Source organism: Melanotaenia boesemani, chromosome 9 (genome assembly GCF_017639745.1).
Source record: "Melanotaenia boesemani isolate fMelBoe1 chromosome 9, fMelBoe1.pri, whole genome shotgun sequence".
Lineage (NCBI taxonomy): Eukaryota > Metazoa > Chordata > Actinopteri > Atheriniformes > Melanotaeniidae > Melanotaenia > Melanotaenia boesemani.
This window is the reverse complement of record NC_055690.1, coordinates 33,701,412-33,729,232: the sequence shown is the minus strand read 5'-3', so window position 1 is coordinate 33,729,232 and position 27,821 is coordinate 33,701,412. Positions and strand designations below refer to the sequence as shown.

Sequence of the window (27,821 nt, the reverse complement as noted above, 5' to 3'; positions counted from 1 at the left end):
GGATGTCATTTCAGCTTTTTTGACAGTGGTTAGTGTGGGACGCAATTACTGGAAAGGTCCTTCCCACCTGGTTGTGGTCCAATTCGTTCCTTTTATATTCTTGATTAGGGTTCCGTCACCAACTTCAGTGAGATCACTGGTGTCCTGTGAAGGTAGGGAGGCATCTGGTATTCTATTAGCATTCAGGACTTACTTTGTCTTTAACATTTTAATCATGAAATCTACTAAATCTTGTTCACATTGATCTTCTGATGAGAGCATTTCAAACCGAGGTAGCCTATCTTCGTCCATACATGATTTCAAATGGAGTCAGGCCTATTTAGAGTTTGGTGTTACATGCATGTGTAGTTTAAACAAGTCTAAACAAGATATCCAGTTTTTTTTCCGTCTCCTTCATAGTTTTCCTGAGTCTGTTTTTGATTATGACATTGTGTCTCTCAACCAGTCCTGCCCTTTGATGCACAGTGATGTTTTAAATCTATTTGCAGTCTTTGGTCTTTTTTTTTGTTTTGTTTTTTTTTTTTTTTTTAGAAATGACATCATTTCCAAATTCAGTTTCATTATGGCTGTAGATTTTACTTGGGGTGCCATATATTGTGATTATTTCTCTACACAATATCTTTACTACTGTTAGAGCGTCTGGATGGGACACTGGAAAGGTTTCTACCCATGTTGAGTAAGGGTCTATTATGATTAGGCAATATTTTTCAACAGTCTCTTTTCAGTGCTTGGAGATGCTTGCTGCATGTCCTTCAACGTTAGTAGATCAATTGTTGTGTCTGAGAGCAACAAAGGGGTTTGCTTTTGTGCAGCTGCCTTTGCAGCTCTGGCATTTCCTAACAAAATGTAGTCCTTGGTATTTGTATAAGCGGCACATATACAAATAGCAAGTTGTATTGTTTGTCATAGGTTTTCTTTTGCATGAGTTTTGGATTTCAGACTGGTTCTGGTGGAGACACAACAATGTGAGGTTGTACTTGTTTTCCTGGTTGTACTTGAGTTTTGCATTTCAGACTGGCTTGCCTTTGATGTTATCATTCCCCTATAATATTACTGCTGATCAAAAACATGAGTAGTGGGGGAGGTATATTGGCTGTGAGTATAGATAGTCACTGCTTGTTCTTTAGATAATTTACAGGCCTCAGTTAAAACTATAATTTCGGAGAGGCTGCGAAGGCTGAGAAGGCTGAGAAGGCGAGACTTGGCAGGATCAACATGGCGCGCTACCGAAAACAAACAACCTAACAGAGCTAACAGAGAAAAAAAAAAAAAAAAAAAAAAAAAAAATAATAATAATAGTATTAATAATAATAATAATGATAATATTAATAATAATAATAATAATAATAATAATAATAATATAAAAAGGGTCAATATTCCAAACCACACCAAACTGGTCACTATCGATCACAGCGAAGAAGATCTCTCAAGCACGACGGATTTCATCGAAGAAAGCTTCCAGCGGATCGTAATGGGAAAGTCCAACAATGCTGCAGCATCGGCCTCCAAAACCGGCTCCAGAAGGGTTCGCCCGGCGGATTCCCCTGAAGCGACCAGTCCAGTTTCTCCAACCGGCAGCGATACGACGGATATCTTAATCTCCATCGACAGGAAGCTATCCAGTCTCGATGCCGGGTGTCGTGCCAAGGCAGTTATCCCCGACAGAAATTGTATCCTCTGACGCGGGAGCGTGCACCCCTTCTGTAGCATTTAAACATCTTCGCTATTATGGATCTCAGCACGTAAAAATAATAATAAAATAAAAAACAGCGTTCAGGTTCCTTAAATCATTGTTTGATGGTTGTTGTGTCAGCAAGTGTCAATAATTAAAATCATCTGATGAATAAATATGCAATATACTATAAAGGCAGGGGATACTGTTTCTGGCAGGCTGAGAAATGGTGCCTGCAAGTACTACTGACTGGGAATCCTGATCCTGATGGACTGCACCCTAGGAAAAGACAGATTAATCTTCAGATTTTACCGTGTTGAAAAATCATGTGACATGTAGGAATAAATTCAAACAAATTGTTTTCCAAATACAAAGTGGTGTTTATAGAACCTGGATGTTATTTTCTTAAGCAACACATAATAACACATTGCCCTTTTTATGTTTTGTAAAAAGAAAAAAAAGGAACCACTCTTTACAAGTTACTTTATAACAAAAGATGAAGAGCTTATCTTGATATATGCTAAATAAAAATGTGAAAGTACACATTATTTTCAAGATTAAAGGATTGGAAAAAAGTTCTGATTTCATTGTCAACCCTGCATGCTAAATAAATAAATAAATAACAACACCCATGTTTGAGCTTTAAAGAGAGGAAATGGCAGATGCAGGCCACTTCCAGGTACCTTATACATACAATTGATAGAAGGGCTTTTAAATCTTAGACAAAGATTGTACAAAGTGGTGTTGGGAAGGCCTTAGGTTACATGACTATTGTTTTGGTGTTTTATGTGGGTGTTGTCAAGTCATTAAAACTCTACAATTGATATTGCCCCACGAAACTAAAAAAACAAACAAACAAAAAAACAAGAAAAATATATCGCGCTTAAAGCTAAGTCAAACTTAGCAGAACCTCGCTGGCAGAACAACAACCCTCAAACAATAATTTGAGCAACAAGCGAGCTGTTTATTTTAAGTTAAATTTATATGGTGAAATCCAGCACGATGAAGACACTAATGCTAGATGCAACGAGTGCGCGCTCCCGCGTCAGGGGATATAATTTCTGTCGGGGATAACTGCTTTGGCATCACACCGGCTCTCCCTGCTGGAAGTTCTTCACCGTTTCAATCTGTAAAAGAAAGTTTGGAATATAGCCAAAAGCAGGTGGAAGCTCTTGCTACGGAGAACAACGCCCTCAGAGACTCGGTGAAAAGCTTTACCGAAGGAGTAAGCTGACTATCAGTGGAGAATAAAAAAATGAAAGAATTAGTCCTAGATCTACAGGCTCGTAGCATAAGAGATAACCTAGTTCAAGATCTTGTTCCCCTTTAGGAAAAAATTCCTGGACGGAGGAGCCTGTGCTGTCTTCTCGGCGGACAAACTTTATATCAATGGACAGCTACATGGTGACCATAACACTCCCTGGCTCTACTGACCTCACATAATCCACACGCTGCACACTTTGCACAGGTGATATAAATGCTAATCAGACTCACTGGGATTAAGTCACAGAGTTTAATGTTTGTTCACATTAGACAATAATACTGCCAGTCTCTAATGTTCACAAAAAAACAAAACTTATTTTTTATGGGTTAATTTTCTTTTTTTCACCCATTTCCCCCCTTTTTTGGTCATTTTCCTCCCATATTATTCTTCTTTTTCTCTCTCTTTGCACTCTTTTTTGTTTTATTTTTTTCTAGCTGCCACCTCACAAAACCACATAACACTAATGCTAAGCTGCACAGTACATTTAGTAATACCTGCATATATAACCCAACACTCACATTTAATAATTCAAGAACATTTAGTAACATTGAACACAGGCACACAACATTACGCATACACATTTATCCACTCACACACACATACATACATACGCATATATATCAACAAGAAGCATCCAACACTCACCTTTTCACCACAAGCATGGCCATACTTAGATTTATCACGTGGAATGTGCACGGAGCTGGGACCAGAGAGGAGACTAAAAATCTTTAATAGAGTAAAGGATCTGCAGGCAGACATTGTGTTCTTACAGGAGATTCATATGACAAAATCATCACTGAATGCCCTCTCTACAACCCAGTTTCCTCATGTTTACTCAGCCTGTTATGACTCCAGGACATGTTCTTGTCTGTGGGGGGCCTAGCCTTGGTGTTGGGTTGGCGTGGCCGGCGGGGGTTTTGCCCAGGCTGGTCAGGCCCCGTCGGGTTCCTGGGTGGGGCCCCAGCCCCGTCGCGCCGTGGGGCTCCGGTCTGGGGGCCCCTCTGCTCTGGTCTGAGTGGGCCGCTGCTCTGTCTGCTTTTGCTGTCCTGGGCTTGGTGGTCTGTGGATCTGCTGGGCCTTTGGGGCCTCGGGCTCCCCCCATCCCCCGCTGATGCTTTGGGTGTGGCGTGATCACGGCCCCCTTGCAAGTACACATTTCTTCCTTGTTGCATGGCCACACATGCACATTCACACATGCATGCTCACAAACGTGCTCGTATCTCAATCCACTTCTGACTAGATGTTTCTGATGTTTGTGTGTTGGTACATTTCTCTGCAGGTACGTTTGATGACTACTGCACTTTTTCATATCATCGTTATCCTATTTTTCTTTATGTATCATGTAGTACTGTGGTTGTTTATATTGTTTTTTAGTGGTGTGTTTTAGGCAGCCTAGACAACTGTTATTTACACATATTTATCCTGTCCTTTTCTCCCTTTTTTCCCCTCTTCCTCTATCTCCCTGTCAGGCTCGGCACTGACATATAAAGACTAAAGGAAATAAGATTACAATAAAAATAATAAAAATATCAAGGGCAGCCATGTATATAACATGTCCCCCCTGGTAGAGCAAATCTGTCAAGCAAAATATGGGACACAGACCACTGTTCTGTATGTTAGGATGCTGGACAGGACAGGGTTAAAAAAAATAAATAAATAAAATAAAAAAAAATAAAGCTATAATTTCCTCTGCATGGGCAGAATAATGTTTTGGCAAGGGATCTGATTTTAGGGTATGATTGGAATCAGCCAGTGCATAATCTGTAGCCATTTTGCCCTCATGATTTTTCTTAGAAGAGCCATGTACAAACTAGTTAGATATATTTTTTTTTAAATTTCAGTGTCCAGTAAATCTGGTCTGGGTAAAGTACTCTGTGTGCTCTTGGTAAAGTAGTCATGGGTGTTCTGTTATCAGATGTTGGTAATAATGTAGCTGGATTTAAGTGTGTGCATCTCTCTATATTCAAATGGGGTTTTCATACCAGCATTGCCATACATGACAAGTGTCTGGAGCGTGACAAGAATGCTATCTTGTTTTGGAAAAGTGAAACTTTAAAAAACAAGTATTGCTACAGAATCTGTTCGGCAAACTTTCTCTGTCATGAGGCCAACAGAATGTTGTCTACATAAAGCAATATTTGACAAACAAACATCTTTGCTGGCCAAACTAACACAAATGTGGCAATATCACCCCTTGTGGCCAGACCTTACATACGCCACTTTCTTTTAATACAGCCACAGAAATATAATCATGAACACTATATATCTCAGTTTTTAATACACCTTCTTTCCCTTTTTTAATTACATTTTCTATTTTATTTTTCTCAATTTTTATTTTATTTTACTTTTCTTTATTTATACTTTACTATTTTGTTAACTTTTTTAGACAGTACACCTTCTGTTTTTTCTTTTCATTGTGCAGTTTATCTCTCTCTTTCTTTGACATGATTCAGTTTTCTTTTAGAACCTACTCACTCTGGTTCAGACGTTATCTTTTCAAACCCACTAGATCAGGTTTCCCAATTTTAAGATCTTCTTCACAGTGACCCCGTCACACAACCTTATTTTCATCACACAATTTATATTCAGCTGCTCCTGTCGTCATCCTTGTTGAAAGCGGATTCTTGTCTCTGTGCTGACAACCAGAGTCAGAACCCCGGTCTGCTGGCTCTCTAGTTGTCTTACGTCGAGGTAGAGGTCTTTAACAGGTCCCACACCTGGCTGTGCACAGTTTTCAGCTGCTTGGTAGTTCTCCTGTGGGTCTGGAGGGATTGAGATCCAGCTCAAAGGATGAACATGTTAGGAAAATTCTTCCTAACACCAACACCAATAAACCTTCAATTAAAAGAAGAAATACTTATTTCCATCAAACTGCAGAATTGTTCTGCAGTAATATTGTCCATTCTCTGTAATCCTCACTGTCAGAAATCACAACATTGTATGTTCAGCATATCACTGTAAGAGGTTCCAGTGAGAGCTGAATTTCACAGCCCGATGAAGCCAACAGAACCACATCATCCGCAAAGAACAGGGACCCGATCCATGGGCAGCCTTGGCAGAGTCCAAACTTCATTGAAAACAATTTTGATTTACTGCTGGCAATGCGGACCAAGCTCTGACACCAGTCGTACAGGGTTTGGACAGCTCATACAAGGGGTCGGGCACTCCATACTCCCAGACTACCATCCACAGGAGTCCGCCAGAGACACGGTCAAACGCCTTCTCCAAGTCCACAAAGCACATGTAGACTGATTCAGCCAACTCCCACGCCCCCTCCAAGACCCTGAAGAGGGTGTTTAGCTGGTCCACTGTTCCATGACCAGGACAAAAACCACACTGCTCCTCTTCAATCTGAGGTTCGACTATCTGACTGACCCTCCTCTCCAGCATCCCTGAATAGACCTTACCAGGGAGGCTTTGGAGTGTGATCCCCCTGTAGTTGGAGGACACCCTCTGGTCCCCCTTTTTGAAGAGGGGGGCCACCAACCCAATGTGCCAGTCCAGGGGAACTGTCCCCAATATCCATGTGATGCTGCAGAGGCGTGTCAGCCAAGAAAGCCCTAAAGCATCCAGAGCCTTAAGGAACTCTGGGTGCACCTCATCCACCCATGGGGCACTGCCACTGAGGAACTTTTTAACCACCTCAACGACCTCAGCCCCAGAGGTGGGACCAGAGTCCCTAGACTCTGCTTCATCATTGAAAGACATGTTGGTGGAATTGAGGAGATTTTTTAAGTATTCCCTCCACCGATCCACAATCTCCCAAGTCGAGGTCAGCAGCCCCCCATCCCTCCCATGCCCGAGTTTTTGCCTTAGCGACCGTTAAGACCCAACCCTAAAGGGGTATGCAGGAGGGCGCAACAAAATAAATGCACTGCAGACAGGTTGTAAAGAAAAGGTAGCAAGGACTTTTATTGTCTCAACCGGAACTTGGAAACGATACCGAGGGGTGGTAAAGAACGAATGCCGGGGTTCGGGGACACTGCTCAACCCAAAGAACACAGTAATTTGTTTGGTCACGCTCCGTTCTTTGGCCCCGAAGTAGCCGGAAACCATCTACGCATCAGGATTTCATTCTCAATGACATATGAGTGCAGCAGGTTCTTAATGGAACTAGGGCCAGTTACACTAGCGAAGCATTTTTCCAGGGTCGGATCAGCCTTCTGAGCCTCCGACAACTGAGCGCTGGTTACGGGTAACACCACGGAATCGGTACCGGGTGAGGGTAAATCAAGGGGTTTATCATCTAAAAAACCACAGTCCTCTCACTACCAGAACCGGTCGGGCAAATCCCGTGTCAGAGATATCAAGATCTTTTTCCTGCTGGGCTTGAGCACGAGTTAGCGTGCATGCGGGATACAGCGGTGTATCAGGGTCTGACTGAGTCGAGGTGGGTGTGATTAAGATCTCTAACTGTGGGACCACCCTTCCTCCAGCTATGTCATTTCCCAACAATACCGTAATTCCTTTCATTGGTAACCCGGGGCACACGGCCATAGGGAATATCCCATTCACTAAATCAGACTTCAGGTGCACCCTATGAACCGGTCTGGGGACGTATCCCATCTCTACCCCTCGGATTACCACATCATAACCACACGAAGAATCTGTAGAGAACGGTAGCGCGTCAGCTAATATCAGGGTCTGAGAGCCTCCGGTATCACGCAGTATTTGGATTGGGACCTCCCCTCCAGCCATCCCTGTTAATGAAATGAAACCGTTAAATATGAAGGGAGCAAAACATGAGTCAATTTTCTCCGTCTTATCTGCATTCTGGTCACTGCGGTGGGTCTGTGTCCGGAGGAATCCAACCCATTTTGGTGAAAGGGGTCTGTTTGAGGTTTTCCTCTGCAAAGATAAACAGTCAGCAATCAAATGGCCAGGCTTATGACAGTAAAAACATTCTCGCAGCTCAGCATTCTGCACCGGATAAGTCCGTCTCACCGCATAAGGGCGGACTTCATTCTGTTCAACCTGGCAGGTAGGGAAAGTTTCTAGAAGTGGTAGCTTTTTATGCGTCAGAGCATACTCATCTGCTAGTAAAGCGGCAGACGAAAGCGTGGCCGCTCTCTGTTCGTTTAAGTACAGCACTATACCCTCAGGTAAACGGTTTTTAAATTCTTCAAGCAGGACCAGTTCTCTAAGCGACTCAAGGTCCGACACTTTTGAAGCAGCACACCATTTAACAAACAAAACACTTTTCTCTGGAGCAAACTCAACATGAGTCTGACTAACAGTTTTCCTATGCTGTCTGAATTTCTGCCTGTAAGCTTCAGGAACAAGTTCATAAGTCTGGAGAACTGCAGCCTTTACGGTGTCATAATCCAAGCTGTCTTTTAACGAGAGAGCAGTCACTACCTCTTGAGCCTTTCTGCTGAGTTTGCAGTGTAACAACAAAGGCCACAGATCGGGTGGCCAATTCAGAGCTCCAGCAACTCTCTCAAAAGCAGAAAAGTACGAATCCACCTCTGCCTCCCTGAACACAGGCACCAAGGGAATGCACTTACTCACATCAAAGGCAGTCGAAGAGACTGTCGGGACTGCCTCTGCATCTGGAGGGAAAAGGGGCGGTGCCTGGGACTGAGCCTCCAGCTCTAGACGCCGAAATCTGACAGCCTTGTCAGCGTCTATTTCCAGCTTCCGTAACTCAAACTCCATTTGAGCTTGGAAAGCGTCGGCCTTCTCACGGGCCTCATACTCCAACTGAACCAAACGCAACTTCAACTTGGCCCTGCCACTGGCTTCAGGGCTAGCCGGAGAAGGGGGATCATATCTGGGCAGCGTAACGGGCGATTTTACCCGTGGCCGAGCTCCCGGCCCCATCTCCGGTGTTTCAACAGTGGGAGCCTGGGGGAGAGGCACAGCCTCCCCATTATTTGGGTCGCTCCTAGCCAGAGCGCCCTCACACATGTCCACAGGGTCCGCAGGCATGATTGATGCCCCGCAAGCATCCAATTGTTGCATCAGCAAGTCCTTAAGTTGCCCCTTGGTGACCGGCTGCGGGACCGACAGAGAAAAGTGATCCGCATAACATCAACCTTACGGCAACGCTCAAGAGCGGCCCCGGAAGGAGCCTCGAGAAACTGCTCCAAGTTAAACGACGTAGCCATGCCCAACTCCGATTAACACAATAGCCACCCTGTCCACCACTACAATGCATAACACGGGAAAAGATCTCCCGGACGAGCCCCCACTTTGTTACGACCCAACTCTAAAGGGGTATGAAGGAGGGCGCAACAAAATAAATGCACTGCAGACAGGTTGTAAAGAAAAGGTAGCAAGGACTTTTATTGTCTCAACCGGAACTTGGAAACGATACCGAGGGGTGGTAAAGAACGAATGCCGGGGTTCGGGGACACTGCTCAACCCAAAGAACACAGTAAAACCAACATACGCTAGAACACAACCACAGCCAATGAACACAAAAAAAAAAAAACCTAAGGCGATCTGAAACAGGTGAAAAATAAACTGGCCTACTAATCTACCAAAGTGCGAGAGCAGTTCCAATAAACTCCTAAATCCAGGTAAACTACCTATACCGGCATATACTACAAGTACTCTAATTAAGCAGTTCCTACTAATCACAAATTAGGCAAAACCCAACTTTAGGCGAAGCACAAAGGGCTTGATGATTAACAGAGAAGGTGGTTAAACAAAAGTGTCCGACACACGGCCAGCAATTCCAATTCTCAGAAAAACAACAAAAACCTCAAGTCTAACTGTTCAAACTGCTACTCCCAGAGGTATCGCTAATTTCCAAGACACAGCTCTAAACCACACAACCACCACATCTCTCCAAGCCGGGAGTAGACTGCCTGTGTCAACAGTTGCTCCCCAGACTGGATGGTGATCCCAGGCTTTATTTCCGGAGGAGCGCCTTCAGGAGCTGTGATTGGTCCCTCTGAATCCAATAGGATGGGTGGAATAGGCAGTGTGTCTGGTCTGACCAATCCACTGGAGGCACCAACAAGTAGGGGTTTTCATTGATGATAGGTTTCAGGTGGTCGGAATTACCATTGGTCGTAACACCGAAGCTGCGTTCTGCCTAGCCTGCCGATACCCATTAGCTGCCTCTGGATTCCCACAGGCCAAAAAGGCCCAAAAGAACAACTTCTTCAGCTTGATGGCGTCCCTTACTGCTGGTGTCCACCAACGAGTTCGGGGGTTACTGCCACGACAGGCAATGACAACCTTATAGCCACAGACTCAATGTCCTCCGCCTCACCCGGGACATGGTTGAAGCTCTGCCGGAGATGGGATTTGAAACTCTTTTTGACAAGGGACTCCGCCAGACGTCCCCAGCAGACCCTCACAACACGCTTGGGCCTGCCAGGCCTGACTGGCATCCTCCCCCACCATCTGAGCCAACTCACCATCAGGTGGTGATCAGTTGACAGCTCCACCCCTCTCTTCACCCGGGTGTCCAGGACATGCGGCCGCAAGTCCAACGACACGACTACAAATCGATTATCGAACTACTGCCTAGAGTGTCTTGGTACCAAGTGCACATGTGGACACTCTTATGTCTGAACAAGGTGTTTGTTATGGACAGTCCATGACGAGCACAGAAGTCCAACAACAAAGCACCACTCAGATTTAGATTAGGGAGGCCGTTCCTCCCAGTCAAACCCCTCCAGGTCTCACTGTCATTTCCCACGTGAGCATTGAAGTCCCCCAGCAGAACGAGGGAGTCCCCGGACGGAGTGCTTTCCAACACCCCTTCCAAGGACTCCAAAAAGGGTAAGTATTCTGAACTGCTGCCTGGTGCATATGCACAAACAACAGTCAGGACCTGTCCCCTCACCTGAAGGGGGAGGGAGGCTACCCTCTCATCCACTGGGGTAAACCCCAACATACAGGCGCGAAGTTGGGGGCAATGAGCATGCCCACACCTGCTCGGCGCCTCTCACTGGGAGCAACTCCAAAATGGAAGAGGGTCCAGCCCCTCTCAAGGACAGTGGTTCCAGAGCCCAAGCCATGTGTCGAGGTGAAACCAACTATATCTAGCCGGAACTGCTCAACCTCGCGCACCAACTCAAGCTACTTCCCCACCAGAGAGGTGACATTCCACGTCCTTAGAGCTAGCTTCTACAGCTGACGATCAAACCGCCAGGGTCTCCGCATTTGGCCAACACCCAGCTCACACTGCACCCGACCACTATGGCCCAAATAATGGAAAGAGGCCTCGCCGTATGTCTTGGTCCTCACCATTGGAACAACTAAAAGGCCGGTACCAGAGGACCTCAGGGTCCGCATTGGTTCATAATTTAAAAGAAGGTCCGATAAATAAGGGGACCAAGACCATTAAGATATTTATAAACTACAAAAGAACCTTAAAATCAATCCTGAATTGCATGGGGAGCCAAGGAAGTGATTTTAAAACTGATGTTATGTGTTCCCGTCTTCTGGTCCCTGTCAGAATATGTGTTGCCGAGTTCTGAAATAGCTGTAGGTTTGAAATTGACTTTTTGGAAAGACCTGAGAGCAGGGCATTACAGTAATCCAATCCACTAGAAATGAAAGCATGCATCAGCACCTCTGTGCTGGCAAGAGAGAGAAATGGGCGGATACTGGTGATGTTTTTAAGATCTTAAAATCCAGTTCTTGTTATATTTCTGATGTGTGTAGTAAAATCCAGCTCAGAGTCAAAAAGAACTCCCAGATTTCTCACACACTGAGTAGGATTAAAATGTTGTAATTTATAAATAAGAAGTGGTTCTGAATTGGCAATGCTGGTTAAATTATATGAAATACTTGAATATAATACAAGAACAGCTGTAAGTACAGACAGAAAACCACAACCTTTCTTGAAAATCAACTGTGAACATATTCACTCTCTTCTATTAAGTGCATTGAGTCTGCCATTTAGGAGAGGGTTGTTTCTTTATTTCTTTAATGTGAGACATTTTATTGTAACACTCTGAAAGGATGTGAACTGCTGGAGCTGAGAGAAAATGAAAATAACTCATTTACTTCTGTTTTCTAGACGATTCTTTTGCAGAACCACAACAGCAGCTCTGACTGGTTATTTCTTTGCACTAAGGCAGCAATCACCCCCGGTGGTCTACGATTGAAGATGCTGAGACAGTACATCAATATTGCCATCCTCATCCTTTCTGCCACATTCCTGCTCTGGATGTACAAGTGAGTGGAACTGATCATTGTCATATGGAAACCGATGAATCCCAAAATCTAATTAACTAATTTTTTAGCTCCAGTAAGTTGTCACTACTGACCAAGGGCAAAGTACAGACACACTTTACAGTTTCAGAATGAATGCTAAATATGTTTTCCATGAAGAGAAACCCTGTCACTCATCACAGACTGTGTGGGTACACTCACTATCTACTTTATCAGGTTCACCTGTTCAACTGCTTTTTAACACAAATCTCTACTCAGCCAATCACATGGCAGCAGGTAGTCATGTACACGTGGTGAAGATGACTTGCTGAAGTTCAAACTGAGCATCAGAATGAGGAAGAAAGGGGATTTAAGGGTTAGGGTTATTTAAGGCCACTCCTGTTAGCTAAGAACTGGAAACAGAAGCTGCAATTCACAGAATCACCAACACTGGACAATAGAAGATGGAGAAACGTTGCTGGTCTGATGAGTCTCCATTTCAACATGGAAAACATGGATCCATCCTGCCTTGGATCAATGATTCAGGCTGCTGCTGGTGTAATGGTGGGGGGGAATGAGTTCATTGGACTCCAACGGCCTCCACAGCCACCAGATCTCAGTCCAGTAGAGCAGCTTTGGGATGTGGTGGAACAGGAGATTCTCATCATGGATACAGCCGACAAACCTGCAGCAACTGTGTGATGCTGTCATGTTAATATGGAGAAAACCTCTGAGGAAGGTTTCCAACACCCTTGTTCAATCTATCATACCAAGAATTAAAGCAGTTCCTGAGGTAAAAGGGGTCCAACCCGATAATTCTGTGTTGTTGTTTTGTTTGGCCTTTATGGTGCTATATCTATTATTACATTAATTTTAGTCTTGTTTTCCAACAACCGAGGCTGTCCTGAAAAAGAAATGTTTATATGTTGATTGTGCGTAAAAGTGAAGAAGATGAAGAAGTAATAATAATAATAAGATAATAATATAATATAATATAATATAATATAATATAATATAATAATAATATAATATAATATAATAATAATAATGATAATAATAAAAACAGACATCGCAAAGACTGCATAAAATTGGCTTAGATTTTTAAATATTAAAAAGCAGTTATGATTAGTTTGTTTGTTGTTTTTTTTTTAACCCAAATACAACCAGGTTTTAAACTCTACCACCTAAACACCTTCATTAACTGCCTCGACAAGACAAGGTGGATAATTCCAACTGAATAATTGGTTCATCCCTTCATTTGGGGAAATTTTGTCATGGTTCAAAAAACTTTCCCAGAATGATGTAAAATGCTAAAATAGAATAATAATTTATTGTAATTTGTGAAGTAATTTGTTTTGTATTTTCCAGGGCGTTGCAGGACAGCTTAAAACACTGGACGTCACCAGAAGTCACACTTCTACTATCTACACCCCAGAAAAATGATTCGGTTCGCATGGATAAGCTACTGGATGCTTCTTGTACTCATTTTCAAATGTTTCATGTTCTTTATTTTGTTTTCTTCTTAAAGCACTTTGGCTTGATCTTATATCTGATAAATTATGTAAATTTAGTTGAAGTTGAAGTATTGACTGTTGCAGTCAACCTAAACTTTTTTTCAGTGTGTGCAAAATAAATTTTGAAGCTTGCAAACTTTTTTAAGGCAGTAAAACTCCAGCTTAGTTTATTGAACATTGTTTCTCTGATGCAGCTTCTCTCGGACGAGCTTCGTCTTTCGTGACAGTCAATCAGACAAAAACACTGCTTATATCAGCTTATCTGGAGCACCGCACTGAAGAAAAAGAGGTCAGTGAAGAGTTTTACTCCCAGAACTCCCTCCAGGATCACTAAACATGCAGTTAACGCACAACAAAATCTGTAAGATAACACTTCACATTATTTTCTGTTAAGGTCTGGTATAAATTCAAATAATGATCCTGACTGGGCCAGAAGCAAACCTACAACTTACAACTAAATAGCTAATGTTTTTACTTGATTTTAGCTTGATGTAAGCAATACTTTTTACCATGTTTGTATATGATGGGTTTTCAACTAAGATTTAAGGAGGTCCTTTTGAAGGAATGGGTCTAGAAGATCATAATATAAAAAAATTTTGACTTTATTTTGACTTTAAGTGTAATATATATTTAAGGGACCTAGTAGTTGTATCGGATGGGGTGCATAGACCCGATTAGCTGAGTGGTATCACATGAGTGACTTAGCTCCAAAGCTACATGGTCTGTGTTTCCTCATCCACTAAACTACAAAACCTGCACCTGTAAAAAAAGAAATGCTCCACCAGATTGTAAATCATAACTTCCTGCTTTGGCTTGAAGTCCCTGCGTGGTCCACCAATTAGTGACCTTTGGTACAGGAGTTAATGTAGGGCTTTGCAGAATGATGTCAGCTTCTTTAAATTCTACATCACTGAAGAAATGTTTACAATCCAATAACTTCTCTGGGCAGTAACCCAGGTTTCATCTGTATTGTTGGGTATCTTTAACTCATTCCAAACATCTCTTGACAAAGTTATGCATGCCTGCACACAACTACAACTGCAAGACAAAGGAGGCTTTTTGAATCCAGTTTTTTCAGTATGAATCATCTTTAAAAGTTAAACTTAGGTAAAATGTCTTAAAAAGACGTGGATCTAAAGACCCTGTGGAAAACTGAATTATTGGAGATGGCCAAAGTTATACTGATCTGCCCAAGAAGCCGTTTAAAGCAACTGTAGTTTATGTTTAGGAGAACTGGGCGCTAATTCAGATGTACGGGTAGCAGGAAACAAGATGCTATGTCGGTCAGGACATATGGACTGATAACAAAGAGGTCAGGGATCATCCTTCCACAGGCTTCAGTGGCCGGGCACTTTATTATGACAACTCAGTGTTGTAACAGTTTTCTGTGAATAATAATAAACAAATATTGCTTCATCAGTTGTTTGGAATAGACTCACTTGAACAAACATACTAATTCGGCATAGAGGACATCAATAATAATCACCCAGCAGTCAACATCTAGCCATTGGCAGTAAATTAAATTACACAGTGCAACAGCACCTTCTTCTGGTTAACATGCATCTCTCCCAGCATAGCGCTCTCCCACAGCACACTCACTTCCCCCGCTCCCCCCTCCCCTTGCAGAGCAATTAACTGCTTCTCCTGCAACGGCTCTATCTGTCACCCCCCGTTCACGTGAACACAAACAGAAATAACTTACTGAGGAAATAAACCGATAGCTGTTGCCTTTGTGGGGAAACTAGAAAATACAGGGAAGGCGAGTGCATCACGTGTTTGCCGCAATAAACTGCAACACAGGTATAAACAACTGCAACACATGTATAAACAAACAGTACTCACTCTCGTCACTCACTGAACACTCGGAGAGGCATAACAAAGACACACTTGAACGAAAAGGACCCAACTTTTAACTAACTACAAGGAGGGTCATCAGCAGGAATGTGAGCACCGTCTGTTAGCGCCACTGCATGTCCTTGCTGCAAGCTCTAACCAAGTAATAAGTTCCTGAACATTACGTCATTTCCAACCAGCGGCAGGAAGGAAACGAACAACGTCCTTCAACAATAACAGCCTTTTATACAGTTTAGATTTTTTATTGCTAAACTAGCCGACCTTGTCAGTGGAGAAAATTCAAGATACATAAAGCACGGGGACGTGATTAATACTAGCCGACGACAAGTGGATTCCAGAGATAAATATGTCACACCTGGCCCTGTCCAATCAGAAACCTTCCCAACCTCCAGATCTAAAGTAGAATTAAATGAAAGTGTGTTTCATGTAAACCTCAATTCGGAATTACTATTTTCATGTAAATGTGAACGGGAATACTTTAGTACTTTCTACATTACGTTACATTATTACATTACAGTCACTTAAGTGACTTAAGTGGTAAATTCTAAATTTTTAAATTGTGAATAAATAATTCCAAATTAAAAAACACCAGGTAGCCATGGCCAATCTCACATTACGATTGTATTAAATCTTTCCATCAATTAAAAACACAACTGATAGGATATTTTATCCAGTGTCCATGTAAACATGTCAGCTGGAATCTGATCAGATGGATTTAATTTGGATTTGTCCATGTAAACATAACTAATGATTGCCAATTCATTCAACTGTAGAGTTAATCCATGTATTGAATAAGTGGGTCAGTATCGTTTTCACTGAAATCCAGTAAACATGGTTGGTGCCAGTACATACCTTGATCATTTCACTGTGATGGACACAGTGCTGTCTTCTACTCGAGTCGCTGTCTTTCGACTTCACCTTCATGTTCATGATGAGCATTTGTCCTCGTCTTTGGTCGTCTGATGAAACCAAAGTGTGCATTGCATACCAGGTATCAGGGCATTGCCTTCCAGTTTGTACAGCAGATAGCACGAATCCAGGCTGCTCGCTGGCGTTTGTTCGCAGGAAACTGATGAAAACTTGTCCAACAAATGTCCAGCATCACATTAATTTCCTCTGTAAAGACAGATGCTAAACATAGTTCACCTAACAGCCACGCTTTCTGCACTCTGGAAACAGTTATTTACATTTGCTAGTAACGTATGCATAAATTAAGAAAAGTCTATTATTGTCCATGTACTAAAAGTAAAATTCTTCTTCTTGTTCCAGGTTCGTGTGATTTCAGTGGTGCTGCGGAGCCAAGCAGTAGCCTATATCTGCATCTTTCTCTGCCAGGGACTGCGGTACATCTCTGAGGGTGTCAGCCACATAAACAATGATCACTTTGGCTTTCCCTACGGGACCGCCGACATCATGTGTCCCCTCCCTTTGGGCTGCCAGACACCATCTCATATAGCTGTGACCACTGTTGTACCCAAAGATGAAGGTACTAGAACCACAGAGCAGGTTTGCAGGTGACATTAAGTATTGGCAATGGAATGTATCACATGGTTAAACCACCATTTTGAATCAGACCTAATACTGTACCTCCTCTTGGCCATACCCCTCTGTTTTACAGAAGTATGGTGCCCCATGTCTTTTAGGTATCTAAGAGTCTTTGACCCTAACTGGGACATTTGGGCCATTTGAATGGCTCCAATAACTACAAATTTCTGATCTTCTAAAAGAAAAAGCTGCCTTATCTCTACAAAACAGAGGCGCCAACTGGCTGAGACAAAAAGAGGATTCAGGGTTGGGTCTTTGTTTGAGGATGAAATATCTTAGCAACACCCGCATGAACTGCAAATTTACTGTTTCTTGGTGATTTATCTGTGACAAGATGATGGATTTTCATGTTATATTTTTATTGCTACATCACAGTTTCAGGTGAAACCAGCATAATGTGGAAGATACATTATTATTAAATAAACTGCCTAACCAAAATAAATTTCACTAATATCTTGTTGGACCACCTTCAGCTTTGTTTATGTCATTCATTCTCTTTGGTGTCATTTCGATAAACTTCTGCATGGTTGCATCATTTATTTCTATCCAGATTACTGTACAAAGCCTTCTCCATCACATCCCAAGATTCACAATGGGTTCAGGTCTGGACTCCGTGGTGGCCAAGCCATGGGTCAAAGTTATATCTCATGTTCCCTGAACCATTCTTTAACCATTTTTGTCCCATGAATCCTGGCATTGTCATCTTGGAATATGGCCGTTCCATCAGGGAAGATGAATAACTTGCTCATTCAGTATATTCAGGTAGTCAGCTAAACCTCATTCTTTGGACACATAACATTGTTGAACCTACACCTGACCAGCTGCAGCAACTTAAGATCACAGTACAATTTTATTTCACCAAACATTTAAGTCATCACCGATCACCATCATTCAAGATAGTTTTCCAACCACATTTCTCCTGGGAGATGATGGTTCCCACGATTCTTCCAGTTTTTTTTGGACAGTTTTTAACCTAGTTGTAGTATTTTCAGAAACCTCCTCAGATTCTTGCTTTGCTTGATGCCGATAATCTGACCCTTCTGAAACAGATTAACATCTTTTCCACGACCGAGAGTTGCATCTTCCCACTCATTCAGGGGCGGCGTGGCTCAGCAAGGTAGAGTGCTCATCTTGTAACCCAAGGGTTGCTGTTTCAATCCTCGGCCAAGTCGAACTCATGTTGAGGTGTCGTTGGGCAAGACACCGAACCCATAATTGATGATGATGATAATTTGTCATGGTTGAGCTTCCTTGCATGGCAGCTTCCGCCATCAGTGCGTGAATGTGTTAATGTGACGTATGATGTAAAGCGCTTTGGTATCGTTCCAGGTACAGTAAAGTGCTATATAAATACAGACCATTTACCACTTTTTACCATTTAAGAAATGAGAAGCTGCTCACTGCATCAGTTAGGGTTAAATAACTTTAACAGCAGCTGAAACATCATCATCTATGCAGTAATGATCCAATGGGAGGCTGTGTATATATAATATATACAAATACAATATATTTTGGCGTAGCTGTGGAATTTAATGTTTTTTTCTGTTTTTAAACACACAGTTAAGTAAATATGATTTCCAAAATCTGTCTTTGTCTGGTCTTTTAGATGAACTTGATTTTCTGGAAATTCAAAACCAAAATCCCAAGAGTGATTCCTTTCCTTATAACTTCACTGTCTGTCTCTCCACCATGTATGATTTCACCAACGTGCTTCAGGTAAGACCACCTCACATTTTCTTATTTATGATTATAAAGAATGAACTAAGTGAATGAGATATTTTTAAGTATATTGACCAAGATGGAGAAAAGAAGAAAACCTAAAGGACCATGCCCTGTTACTTTCCACCGTACAACCATGAAAATGAGGAAACCAAATTTTGAAGACGGTCTTGCAGATGAATGATCATATTTTGATTAAGTTTGTGATATGAATATATGTGTTGTGTTGCAGCTGGTACAGAGTTTAGAAATGTTTCAGTTACTGGGAGTCAACAAGGTGGTCGTCTATAAGACCAACTGCAGCGCTGAGACGCAGCTTATACTGGACTACTACACACACAAAGGTCCAGTATCTACTTCCTGCTGATTTCCTGACTGTGTTTTTTTTCATGGAAACACTGACATTGACACTGCAGACCACAATGAGTTGTGAAAGGGGAGGATTTCCATGAAATAAAAGGAGTGAAATGCTCTTAGTTTCAGTTTAAAGTGCAGCCACCCATGCTTAGAATGAGCTTTTTATCTCTCAAGGCTAACCCAAGAAAAAATGGGACGAAAATTATATTTTTTTTTTTATCTGAAGTCTTTATTGGAAGAAATTTTGTATATTTACATTTAATTACTGATTGATATGTAAACAATCTAAAACCACTTGGCTTTGTCTCCTCAGGTTTACTGGAAGTGATTCCTTGGTCTCTATCCAGGTTTATTAAAGTGTCTCGCAACTGGTCTCCTGAACACGGTCCTGGTGAACTTCACTACTTCGGCCAGATTCCTGCTCTCACTGACTGCCTTTACAGATGCATGTACCGGTCCAAATATGTGGCCATGCAGGACATTGATGAGCTCATTTTGCCTCAATCAGTCAACAGGTAGAGCTTTGTTCATGAAGTCTCTTGTTGAGTTTTTAGAAACACAATTCCACAAAAGTCAGAATGCTGTGTAAAATGTAAATAATAACCAAGTCAATGATTTCTAAATCTCATCAACTTGTACTTCATTCAAGGCAAGGCAAGACCAATTTATTGGTATAGCAGATTTCATGTACGAGTCAATTCAAAGTGCTTTATGTAAAACAAAAGCATTACAGCTGCTTGGAAGAAGCAATAGCAAGTGCTTTAAAAACCATTTTAAAAAATAAAAACAGAAGGGAAAGAAAAAGAAATAAAAGCTAAAATAAAATAGATAAAATACAAATAATAACGTTCCAGAGTGGGGAATTAACAGCTGTTTTTAAAATAGGCACCAAATAGAAAAGTTTTTAACCCTGATGTAAACCATTCAGTGCTTTGTAAAGCACAGTTGTGCTTCCTAATAACATACATCTGTATGCTGATAATAGTCAGGTCTATGTCCCCTTTAAATGCAAGGACTCTTATTCCCAAAAAACTTTTACTCTCTCTTAATGAAGTCAAAGCCTGGATGGCCTTAAATTTTTTTCATTTTAATGAAAAGAAGACAGAAGTTATGGTTTTTAGTGTTGGTGCCAGTGGGTCCTCTCCTGTTGACTTGGGTCCTCTGGCACAGTATTGTAAATCTGATGTCACAAATTTGGGAGTAAAAGTGGACAGCGATTTTAACCTAGGCAGGCAGATTAGCGCAGTGGTGAAATTTAGCTTTTTCCAGCTGAGGCAACTGGCAAAGGTCAAGCACATTCTTTCAAAGCAGTGTTTTGAAACAGTAATTCATGCTTTCATAACAACATGGCTGGATTACTGTAATGCCTTATACTTTGGTGTCTCTCAGAAATATCTGTCCCATCTGCAGCCGGTGCAAATTGCTGCAGCACATCTGTTGACTGGAACTTGAAAGAGAGAGCACATTTATCTTGTTTTAGCCACACTGTGCTTGCCTGTTCTTTTAGGGTTCATTTTAAAATCCTTTTATTTGTTTTTAAGTCTTTAAATGACCTTGCCCCCCCTACCTCTCTGAGTTCCTTCACATATTGTCCCCCTCCCGGTCCCTCCGGTCAGCGGATCAGCTGCTCCTGGAGGTGCCGAGGAAGCTCAGTGGGGACAGGGTCTTTCTGTGGCGGGACCAGAACTGTGGAACTCTTTGCCACCGCAGGTCAGACAGGCTTCATCACTGTTCGGTATGAGGTTGCTTTTATTGATTTTATTTTTTATTGTTTTTATTTTTTATTGATTTTATAGTTTTACTGATTTTATTGTCAATAAAACATTAAGTAATAAATGTTTTAATGTTTTTGTTATTTTATATTCAGCACTTTGTTCAGTGGCTGCCGTCGTAAAGTGTTTTATAAATGAAGCTGGGTTGGCTTGCCATACTGGGGACTTGAATGCAGGTTCTCCAGACCCAAGCCCACCTCTGTAACCACAAGGCTACCACTCCACCATTACAAGAGGAGGATAAAGATGATCTCTTCTGTTTGCCAGATTTCTGATTTACTCACTGTGCAAGCACCCTACTGTAACCCTTGATTACCACCGGGTGCGTGTGCACCACATTACAGTTGCAGAAAAGTTTTGTTCCGACCTCCGTGGTGCCTCAATCTACACTGGGAGCATTTCAGGTGTGGAGAGCTCGCAAGTGCAGTCCACCTAGCAGGATCCACAAGATCACGAAATCACAGGAGAATTGGAAAATCTTGTGATTCTCCACTTCCAGGAGAAACGTCTCGTAATCCGTGATGAGAAAAAAAAAAAAAAAAAACCACTGAGATCCCCTGACTGGTTAAACACAATGTTCTTCTGGGACGCTTCTGATACGCACTGCAGCAAACCCAGTGGAAACAAAACCATTGACTAAAATGGCCGCGAATAGTAGTGGACACTGTGGTGCAGCTGTAACGTGCCGCTCATGCACCCGGTGGAAATCAGGGGTAAACGATAAAGGTGGAGATTTAAGATGGAGGACACGCTGGGTGAGGTTTTTGCCATTGATGGATTAGATGTTTAGAGGCATCGGGCAGTGGTGGCCTCAGAGCTGGAGGCAATGTCGTAGGGAGCCAGAGTCCAGGAGAGTGGTGACTGTAAGGGAACCAGCATCCGGGGCCACAAATATACTGCATTATTAAACTGTAAAATAGCCACACAAGGTTGACAGCATGTACCAGCAAGCAAGGGTAGAGAGGGGAGAGAACATCCTAATTGCCTGGTGGAAGAAGCTATTAGTGAGTCTGGTGGTATGGGAACGGAGACTCCTATACCACCTACCAGAGGGCAGGAGGCTGAACAGGTTGTATGCAGGGTGGCTTGCATCGCTAAAATTGTGCGCTTTCCGGGTGAGACAGGTGGTGTTTAAATCCTCAGGGAGGTAAGTGGTTCACCAGAGTGGGTGATGGCTTGAGTTTGCGCTAGAAGTAGAGGCGCCACTTTGCTTTCCTCACCAGTGATGCAGTATTAGCAGTCCAGGAGAGGTTTTCACTGATGTGAACCCAGAGGAATTTGGTGCTGCTCACTGTCTCCACAGCAGCACCATTGATGGCCAGTGGTGGGTGTTGGATGTTGCCGCTGTGGAAGTTGACAACAAATCTCCTTGGTCTTGCTGACGTTCAGGAGGAGGTTGTTGTCTCTGCACCACGTGGTCAGAAGATCAACCTTTTTCCTGTAGTGAGTCTCGTCTCCCTTGGTGATGAGACCCAGCAGAGTTGTGTTGTCCACAAACTTCACCAGGTGATTTGTGCTGTAGGTTGTTTTGCAGTTGTGTGTCAGCAGGGTGAAGAACAGGGGACTGAGCACACAGCCTTTGGGAGCCCCTGTGCTCAGTGTGATGCATCTTGAGGTGTTGTTGCTGACACATACTGCTTGTGATCTCTGACTGAGGAAGGCCAGCAACCAGTTGCAGCGGGAGGTACTGAGGCCTAGTTTGTTCAGTTTGTAGATGAGTTGTTGTGGTATTATGATGCTGAATGCAGAACTAACGTCTTTGAACAGCAATCTCACATGTGAGTCTTTCTTGTCCAGGTGGGTGAGGGCTGGGTGGAGGGCAGAGCAGAATGCATCCTCTGTGGGTTGTTTAGCCCAGGGATGTTGTCTGGACCTGCTGCCTTCCGGCTGTTGATGGTGGAGAGTGTCCTCTTCACACTGGTGGCAGACAGGCATTGAGTCTGGTCGTGTGGAGGGGGTGGGGTTTTCTGTGGGCGTGTGTTGTTTTGTGCTTCAAAGTGTGCAAAGAAGCTGTTCAAGTTGTTGAGCAGAGAAGTGTTGCCCTCGCAGCTCTGTTGCGCAGGCTTGCAGTCCACGAAGGCCTGGATGCCGTGCCATAGGCTCTGTGTGTCTCTGCTGTCTTTGAAGTGGGAGGTTATCTTGTGTGTGTACTCCTGTTTTGCTTTCCTGATGCCTGGGGAAAGGTTGGCTCTTGCTGTTCTCAGGCCAGATTCATCCCTGGCTCTGAAGGTGTTGTTTCTGGCTTTCAGCAGCCTGTGGACATCCCCTGTCGGCCATGGCTTCCGGTTAGCTCGTGTGATGATGCTCTTTGTGTGGGTCACATCACTGATGCACTTGGTGATGTAGGAGATCACGGTGTCTGTGTACTCCTCAATGTCTATATGGTTGTTGTAAGTGGCTGCCTGCTTAAACATTTCCCAGTCTGTTGTCAAAGCAGTCTTGAAAAGCAGAGGAGGCCCCTCTGGCCACACTTTTACCTGCTTCTGAACTGGTTTGGTGACTTTCACTCTCTGTCTGTATGCTGGCATTTGCATAACAGGAAAGTGATCAGAGAATCTGATGTGGGGGAAGGGGGTGCTTTGTATGCCCCTTTGTGTGACGTGTAGACCAGGTCCAAAATATTGTCTCTCCTTGTGGGGAAATGAACATGCTGGTGAAATTTTGAAGGGACAGTCTTGAGATCAGCATGATTAAAATCTCCAGCAAGGATGGTGAAGCCGTCTGGGTGTGCTGTCTGTTGTTCACTGATGGCTTGGTACAGTTCATTAAGTGCTGCACTCCTGTCGTTGTTGGTGGGAAGGATGTAAACTGCAACTAGTAAGATCACAGAAAACTTCCTGGGCAGATAGAAAGGACAGCACCTTATGATCACAAACTCCACCAGTGATGAACTGTGTCGGCTTAACATTATAGCGTCCCGGCACCACGCATTATGGATGTAAACACAGACCTCGCAGCCACTGGTTTTTCCTCCGTTTACGAGGGCCCTGTCCGCTCTGTAGCATTTTAGCTGCTCCAACTGTATAGCGGAGTCGAGAATGTTGTTGTTCAGCCATGTTTCAGTGAAAACAAGCACACACTGTCCGATTCGCTGACCTCAGCAGTTGTATATGGTCCATTTTATTGATTTTATTGTCCAATGATCGTCCGTTTGCCTAAAGGATAGATGGTGTGGCTAGGCGAGTTGGATTAGCCGCTAGCTTAGCCCGGATACCTCCATGCTTTCCCCTCTTCTGCTTCCTCACACACCTCCTTTTTGGGGGAGGAGTTGCAGACAAGTCCGGTGTGATTCCAAGCTTACAGAGTAGTCCAAGCTCCCTTAGTGTCTCTGTTGTTTCGTAGTCCAAAACGTTGCAAATCTTGTCTTTGCTGATGTCCGACAGATCCTGTCGACTATACATGTATTCCGATGTAGACAGATGAGAAAAACTTTCAAACACTTTTTTTGACGAACTTTACTTTCCTTAAGTTAAATTTTTTTCCTCTCAGTGTCTCTTCTCCTAATGTCCCTCTGCTGCTAAATGTTCCACTTTTACACTTGTCTTTATTTACCTACTTTGTTTGCTGTTCAAACAGTTTGTGTACAGCTGTATTTTAATTTAAAAAACTGTCAACTGGTCAAAAAGTTATACTAGTAAAAGACAAACAGAGCAAAAGCACAGTAATTTGTAACTTATTTTCCAATAAGTAAATGCATTTAGCATTGCAGATGGACACGGGAGCTTAAATAATGTCAATTAAAAGGAAGTTACTGGACACAATATTATCAAACTCTATTGTTAAAACCATGACTTCCTGTCGCTAGGGAGCATGGCCAATTCATAATCCGATTACTGACATGTAGATGTCTTCAGGATGATACTGGCATCATATATGGCTATTTTGATTCAGATACGTTGTTTTATGTGGAAGTTATTTCAATTTTGTTTTTCATGGTTTTTAATTTTTTTTAATAATTTAAAGACAAATGCTTTCTGAACGTCCTGAGGAATTTTGATGATAGTACGATGAAATCTCTAGGAGGAGATAGATTTTAAGCAAGAGTGAAATGCCAAGATGGCGACTTTGACCCAAAATGGCTGAGAGGATTTATTGTTTGCCTGACGATTTAGAACATGTGTACCGGGGGTATGCAAAATTTGGTGAGTTTTTGAGCATGGTCAGGTCCCCAAAAATGCATTTGAGTATTGAGAAGAATAATAATAAGAAGAAGACGGAAAAAACAGAGTTGTTTCAATAAGCCTTAGCACTGCCTTTGGTGCTCGGGCCTAATAGAACATCTATCCATCCATTACCTGTACTGCTTCTTCCCACTGGGTTCCCACCCCTCCCTCCCCTCCCTCTTACAAACAAAAAGTATTTCTTTTTTTAAATTTAATATTAATATACCATCTGATGGTAACCCGGTGATTTTCTACCATAGTCCTTTCTCTTCTTTACAAATCACACATTAAAACATAAACCAAAAACAATAAGTGATCTTGATGCATGTCCACTGCATGGTTTAATCCGCTCGTACAACTGCATCAAAGAAAACAATGAGGACTTGGACGTGGACTAACCAAAACACAAAAAAACTACAAATAATCTCTAAAAGCACAGCAGGTGGCAACGCACAACAACTGTAACAAAACAAAAGACAAAATTACTATAACCAAAAGAACATTTAAACTTAATCTCTAAAACATTAAAACAATATACCTGCAGCGTTGAATTCACACACCCAGTCACCCATTATACTCGGCCCAGTGCCTCTCAGTGCCTGTAATCCAGACTGATGAAAAAAACATATAAATTTGACATTATCTTGGCAAGAGAAGCTGATTTTGGATGGAGGCAACACAGGAAATTGGTTATGTAAATGCTAAGGTCTCACAGAGCCTCAAAAGTCACGTGAAAGTTGGGTCACGTTACCGGAAAAGAGGACATATAAAAAAATCAATCTCCGAGTTTTCTGAACCCAACCTGACAAAATACATTACAAATACAACCACAATATAAAAACTAAAACACATTAAAACTATATTTACCTGATTGGCCGATTTGATCACAAAACACCCAAACTAACGTGGGTCCAGCAAAAACCCTGGTGTCCACAGGAAGCTGGCACTTCCAGGCAAATAAACACTTCCTCTTTCATGAAACAACGGCCAACATTACTTGCATGCATGGCTCAAATACTCCTCATCCAATAGACGTGTCTTTACACATGCATGATGGTACCACTTCTGACACTCGCCACAGCAAACTTCATAGACACTTGTCTATTTAATTTTATTAATCAAATCTGTATCTGTAACAGTAACAGTAATATTGTTATTAAAAGTTGTTGTTAAAGTAATTTAGTTTAGTTTATTTATTTGTGCCTATTTCTTAATAAGCTTTATTGAAAATGCAAAGATCAGAGGATCTGCCTGAACTATGTAAAATAAATCACTGAAGTGAGTTTTACAATTACATTGGTGATCAAACGTTTGACTGTCAGTCCTAACACATACGCATGCACAAAATTATCACACCCACCCAACAGCCTGCAAAAAGGACAATATTTAAACAGGCTGGTAATGGTTGCTGTTGTTGAGTTCTTAAAGTTTGTTACACACTCAACAAAAGCAGAGAACTTCGTGTCCATAAGATTCAAGATCTTTCTTGTCATTATGCAAGCACAGCACTTGATAAGGAAAAAGTGTAGTGATTATGAGCAGTATGCACATCTACATGCAGTCCACAGGCAAGTGCTTTCAACTACGCTTCTCACAAAGGGGTGCTTTTCACAGCAGGGTTGCTTTTTTCGGCACAACACCAGACGTGTCATTTCTCAGCCTTGGGATGCTGCTGTGCAATGACTGCTGCCGGAATGTACATAATAAATGTCACTCGTCAATCAAACAAGTCAGAAACACAGTTTTAACGTTGGAAAATTACATATTGTTATTTTAAAAAGCTTTATCTCTCCAAACCTTTCACTCACCAGCTGGTTGGAGCTGTTACCACTGCTGGAGACAAAGTACGGCCTCGACAAGTGTTACGAGTTTGAGAATAACGCGTTTCCCAAACACATCTCACTGCCTCCTCCCGCCCCACAAACACTGCCTCCACAAGGCTGCTGGGAAAACATACCCGGGGTGAACATCCTGGCTCATCTGTACCAGGAGCCCGCCAGTCCTCAGAGTTGGTTTGAAAACTACAAGTTCATCGTCAGTCCCCGAGCTGTGTTCACCCCGACCGTTCACAGAGTGCTAAGCCCAGAGGGCATCTGTACTGTGGTTGATAGGAACATAGCACGGCTGTACCACACAAGGTGAGTTGATACCTCTCAAAAGAAACATGATAGCTGTAAAGTAGCTTTAAATAATTTTCTGTCTCATTGCATCACAACTCTAACTGCTATGTCTCTGCCTTCTGTCTGTTTAGAGTCCAGTCAGCAGTAGGGCTGACACCAGACCAGCTGATTTATGATGGCCGACTACTGAGTTACAGCGCACCCCTTGTACCAGCTGTTAATACGGTGCTGAAAGAAAGTGGAATTCTACCAAAGAACAGCATATGCTAGGATTTATGTGTGTTTACACAAGTGTACTTCAACAATTATTAGTCTTTGTTCTCGTGGATTTTCTTGTTTCTTGTTTTTATTTTTTTTATTTTTATTGTTTTATCATTTTATTGCTATTGTTTTTGTTTTTTCTTTGAATTTTAAGTTACTTTCAAGTTTATATCTTCTATATTGTGTATCATGGTGTAGCCCATGCCTTCTCGTGAGTATTTAAACCAAAGAGTGTCCAGATGTCTTTATAGAGCAGGTAGCATGGCATGTACAATCTGTAGGTACTTTGAAGGGGTATTCCTATTGATGAAACAAATGATTCTTTTGAAGGATTTATATGTGGGCTTTTTGAATATTTTATACTCTTGACTGTAATGATAGTTGTACTAAGCAGCTCAACAGGTGGCAGTTTTGTTTAATATTAGTAAAAAAAGAACATGTTGTAACGGAAGAAAAATAA

General features: G+C 42.3%; 1 protein-coding gene across 2 annotated transcripts; it reads left to right on the top strand.

The window, feature by feature from the left end:
* LOC121646233 lies at window positions 1–27,821 on the top strand. 2 transcript variants are annotated; one of them, XM_041995136.1, is made up of 10 exons: window positions 1–152; window positions 11,980–12,080; window positions 13,425–13,534; window positions 13,765–13,859; window positions 16,694–16,910; window positions 18,576–18,685; window positions 18,921–19,032; window positions 19,359–19,560; window positions 26,792–27,118; window positions 27,232–27,821. In XM_041995136.1, the coding sequence occupies exons 2-10, from the start codon at window positions 12,013–12,015 to the stop codon at window positions 27,368–27,370; spliced, it is 1,380 nt and encodes a 459-aa protein (XP_041851070.1). In that variant the 5' UTR covers window positions 1–152; window positions 11,980–12,012; the 3' UTR covers window positions 27,371–27,821. The 2 variants fall into 2 exon arrangements, with proteins under 2 accessions (XP_041851070.1, XP_041851069.1); XM_041995135.1 differs by having other exon boundaries at window positions 11,923–12,080.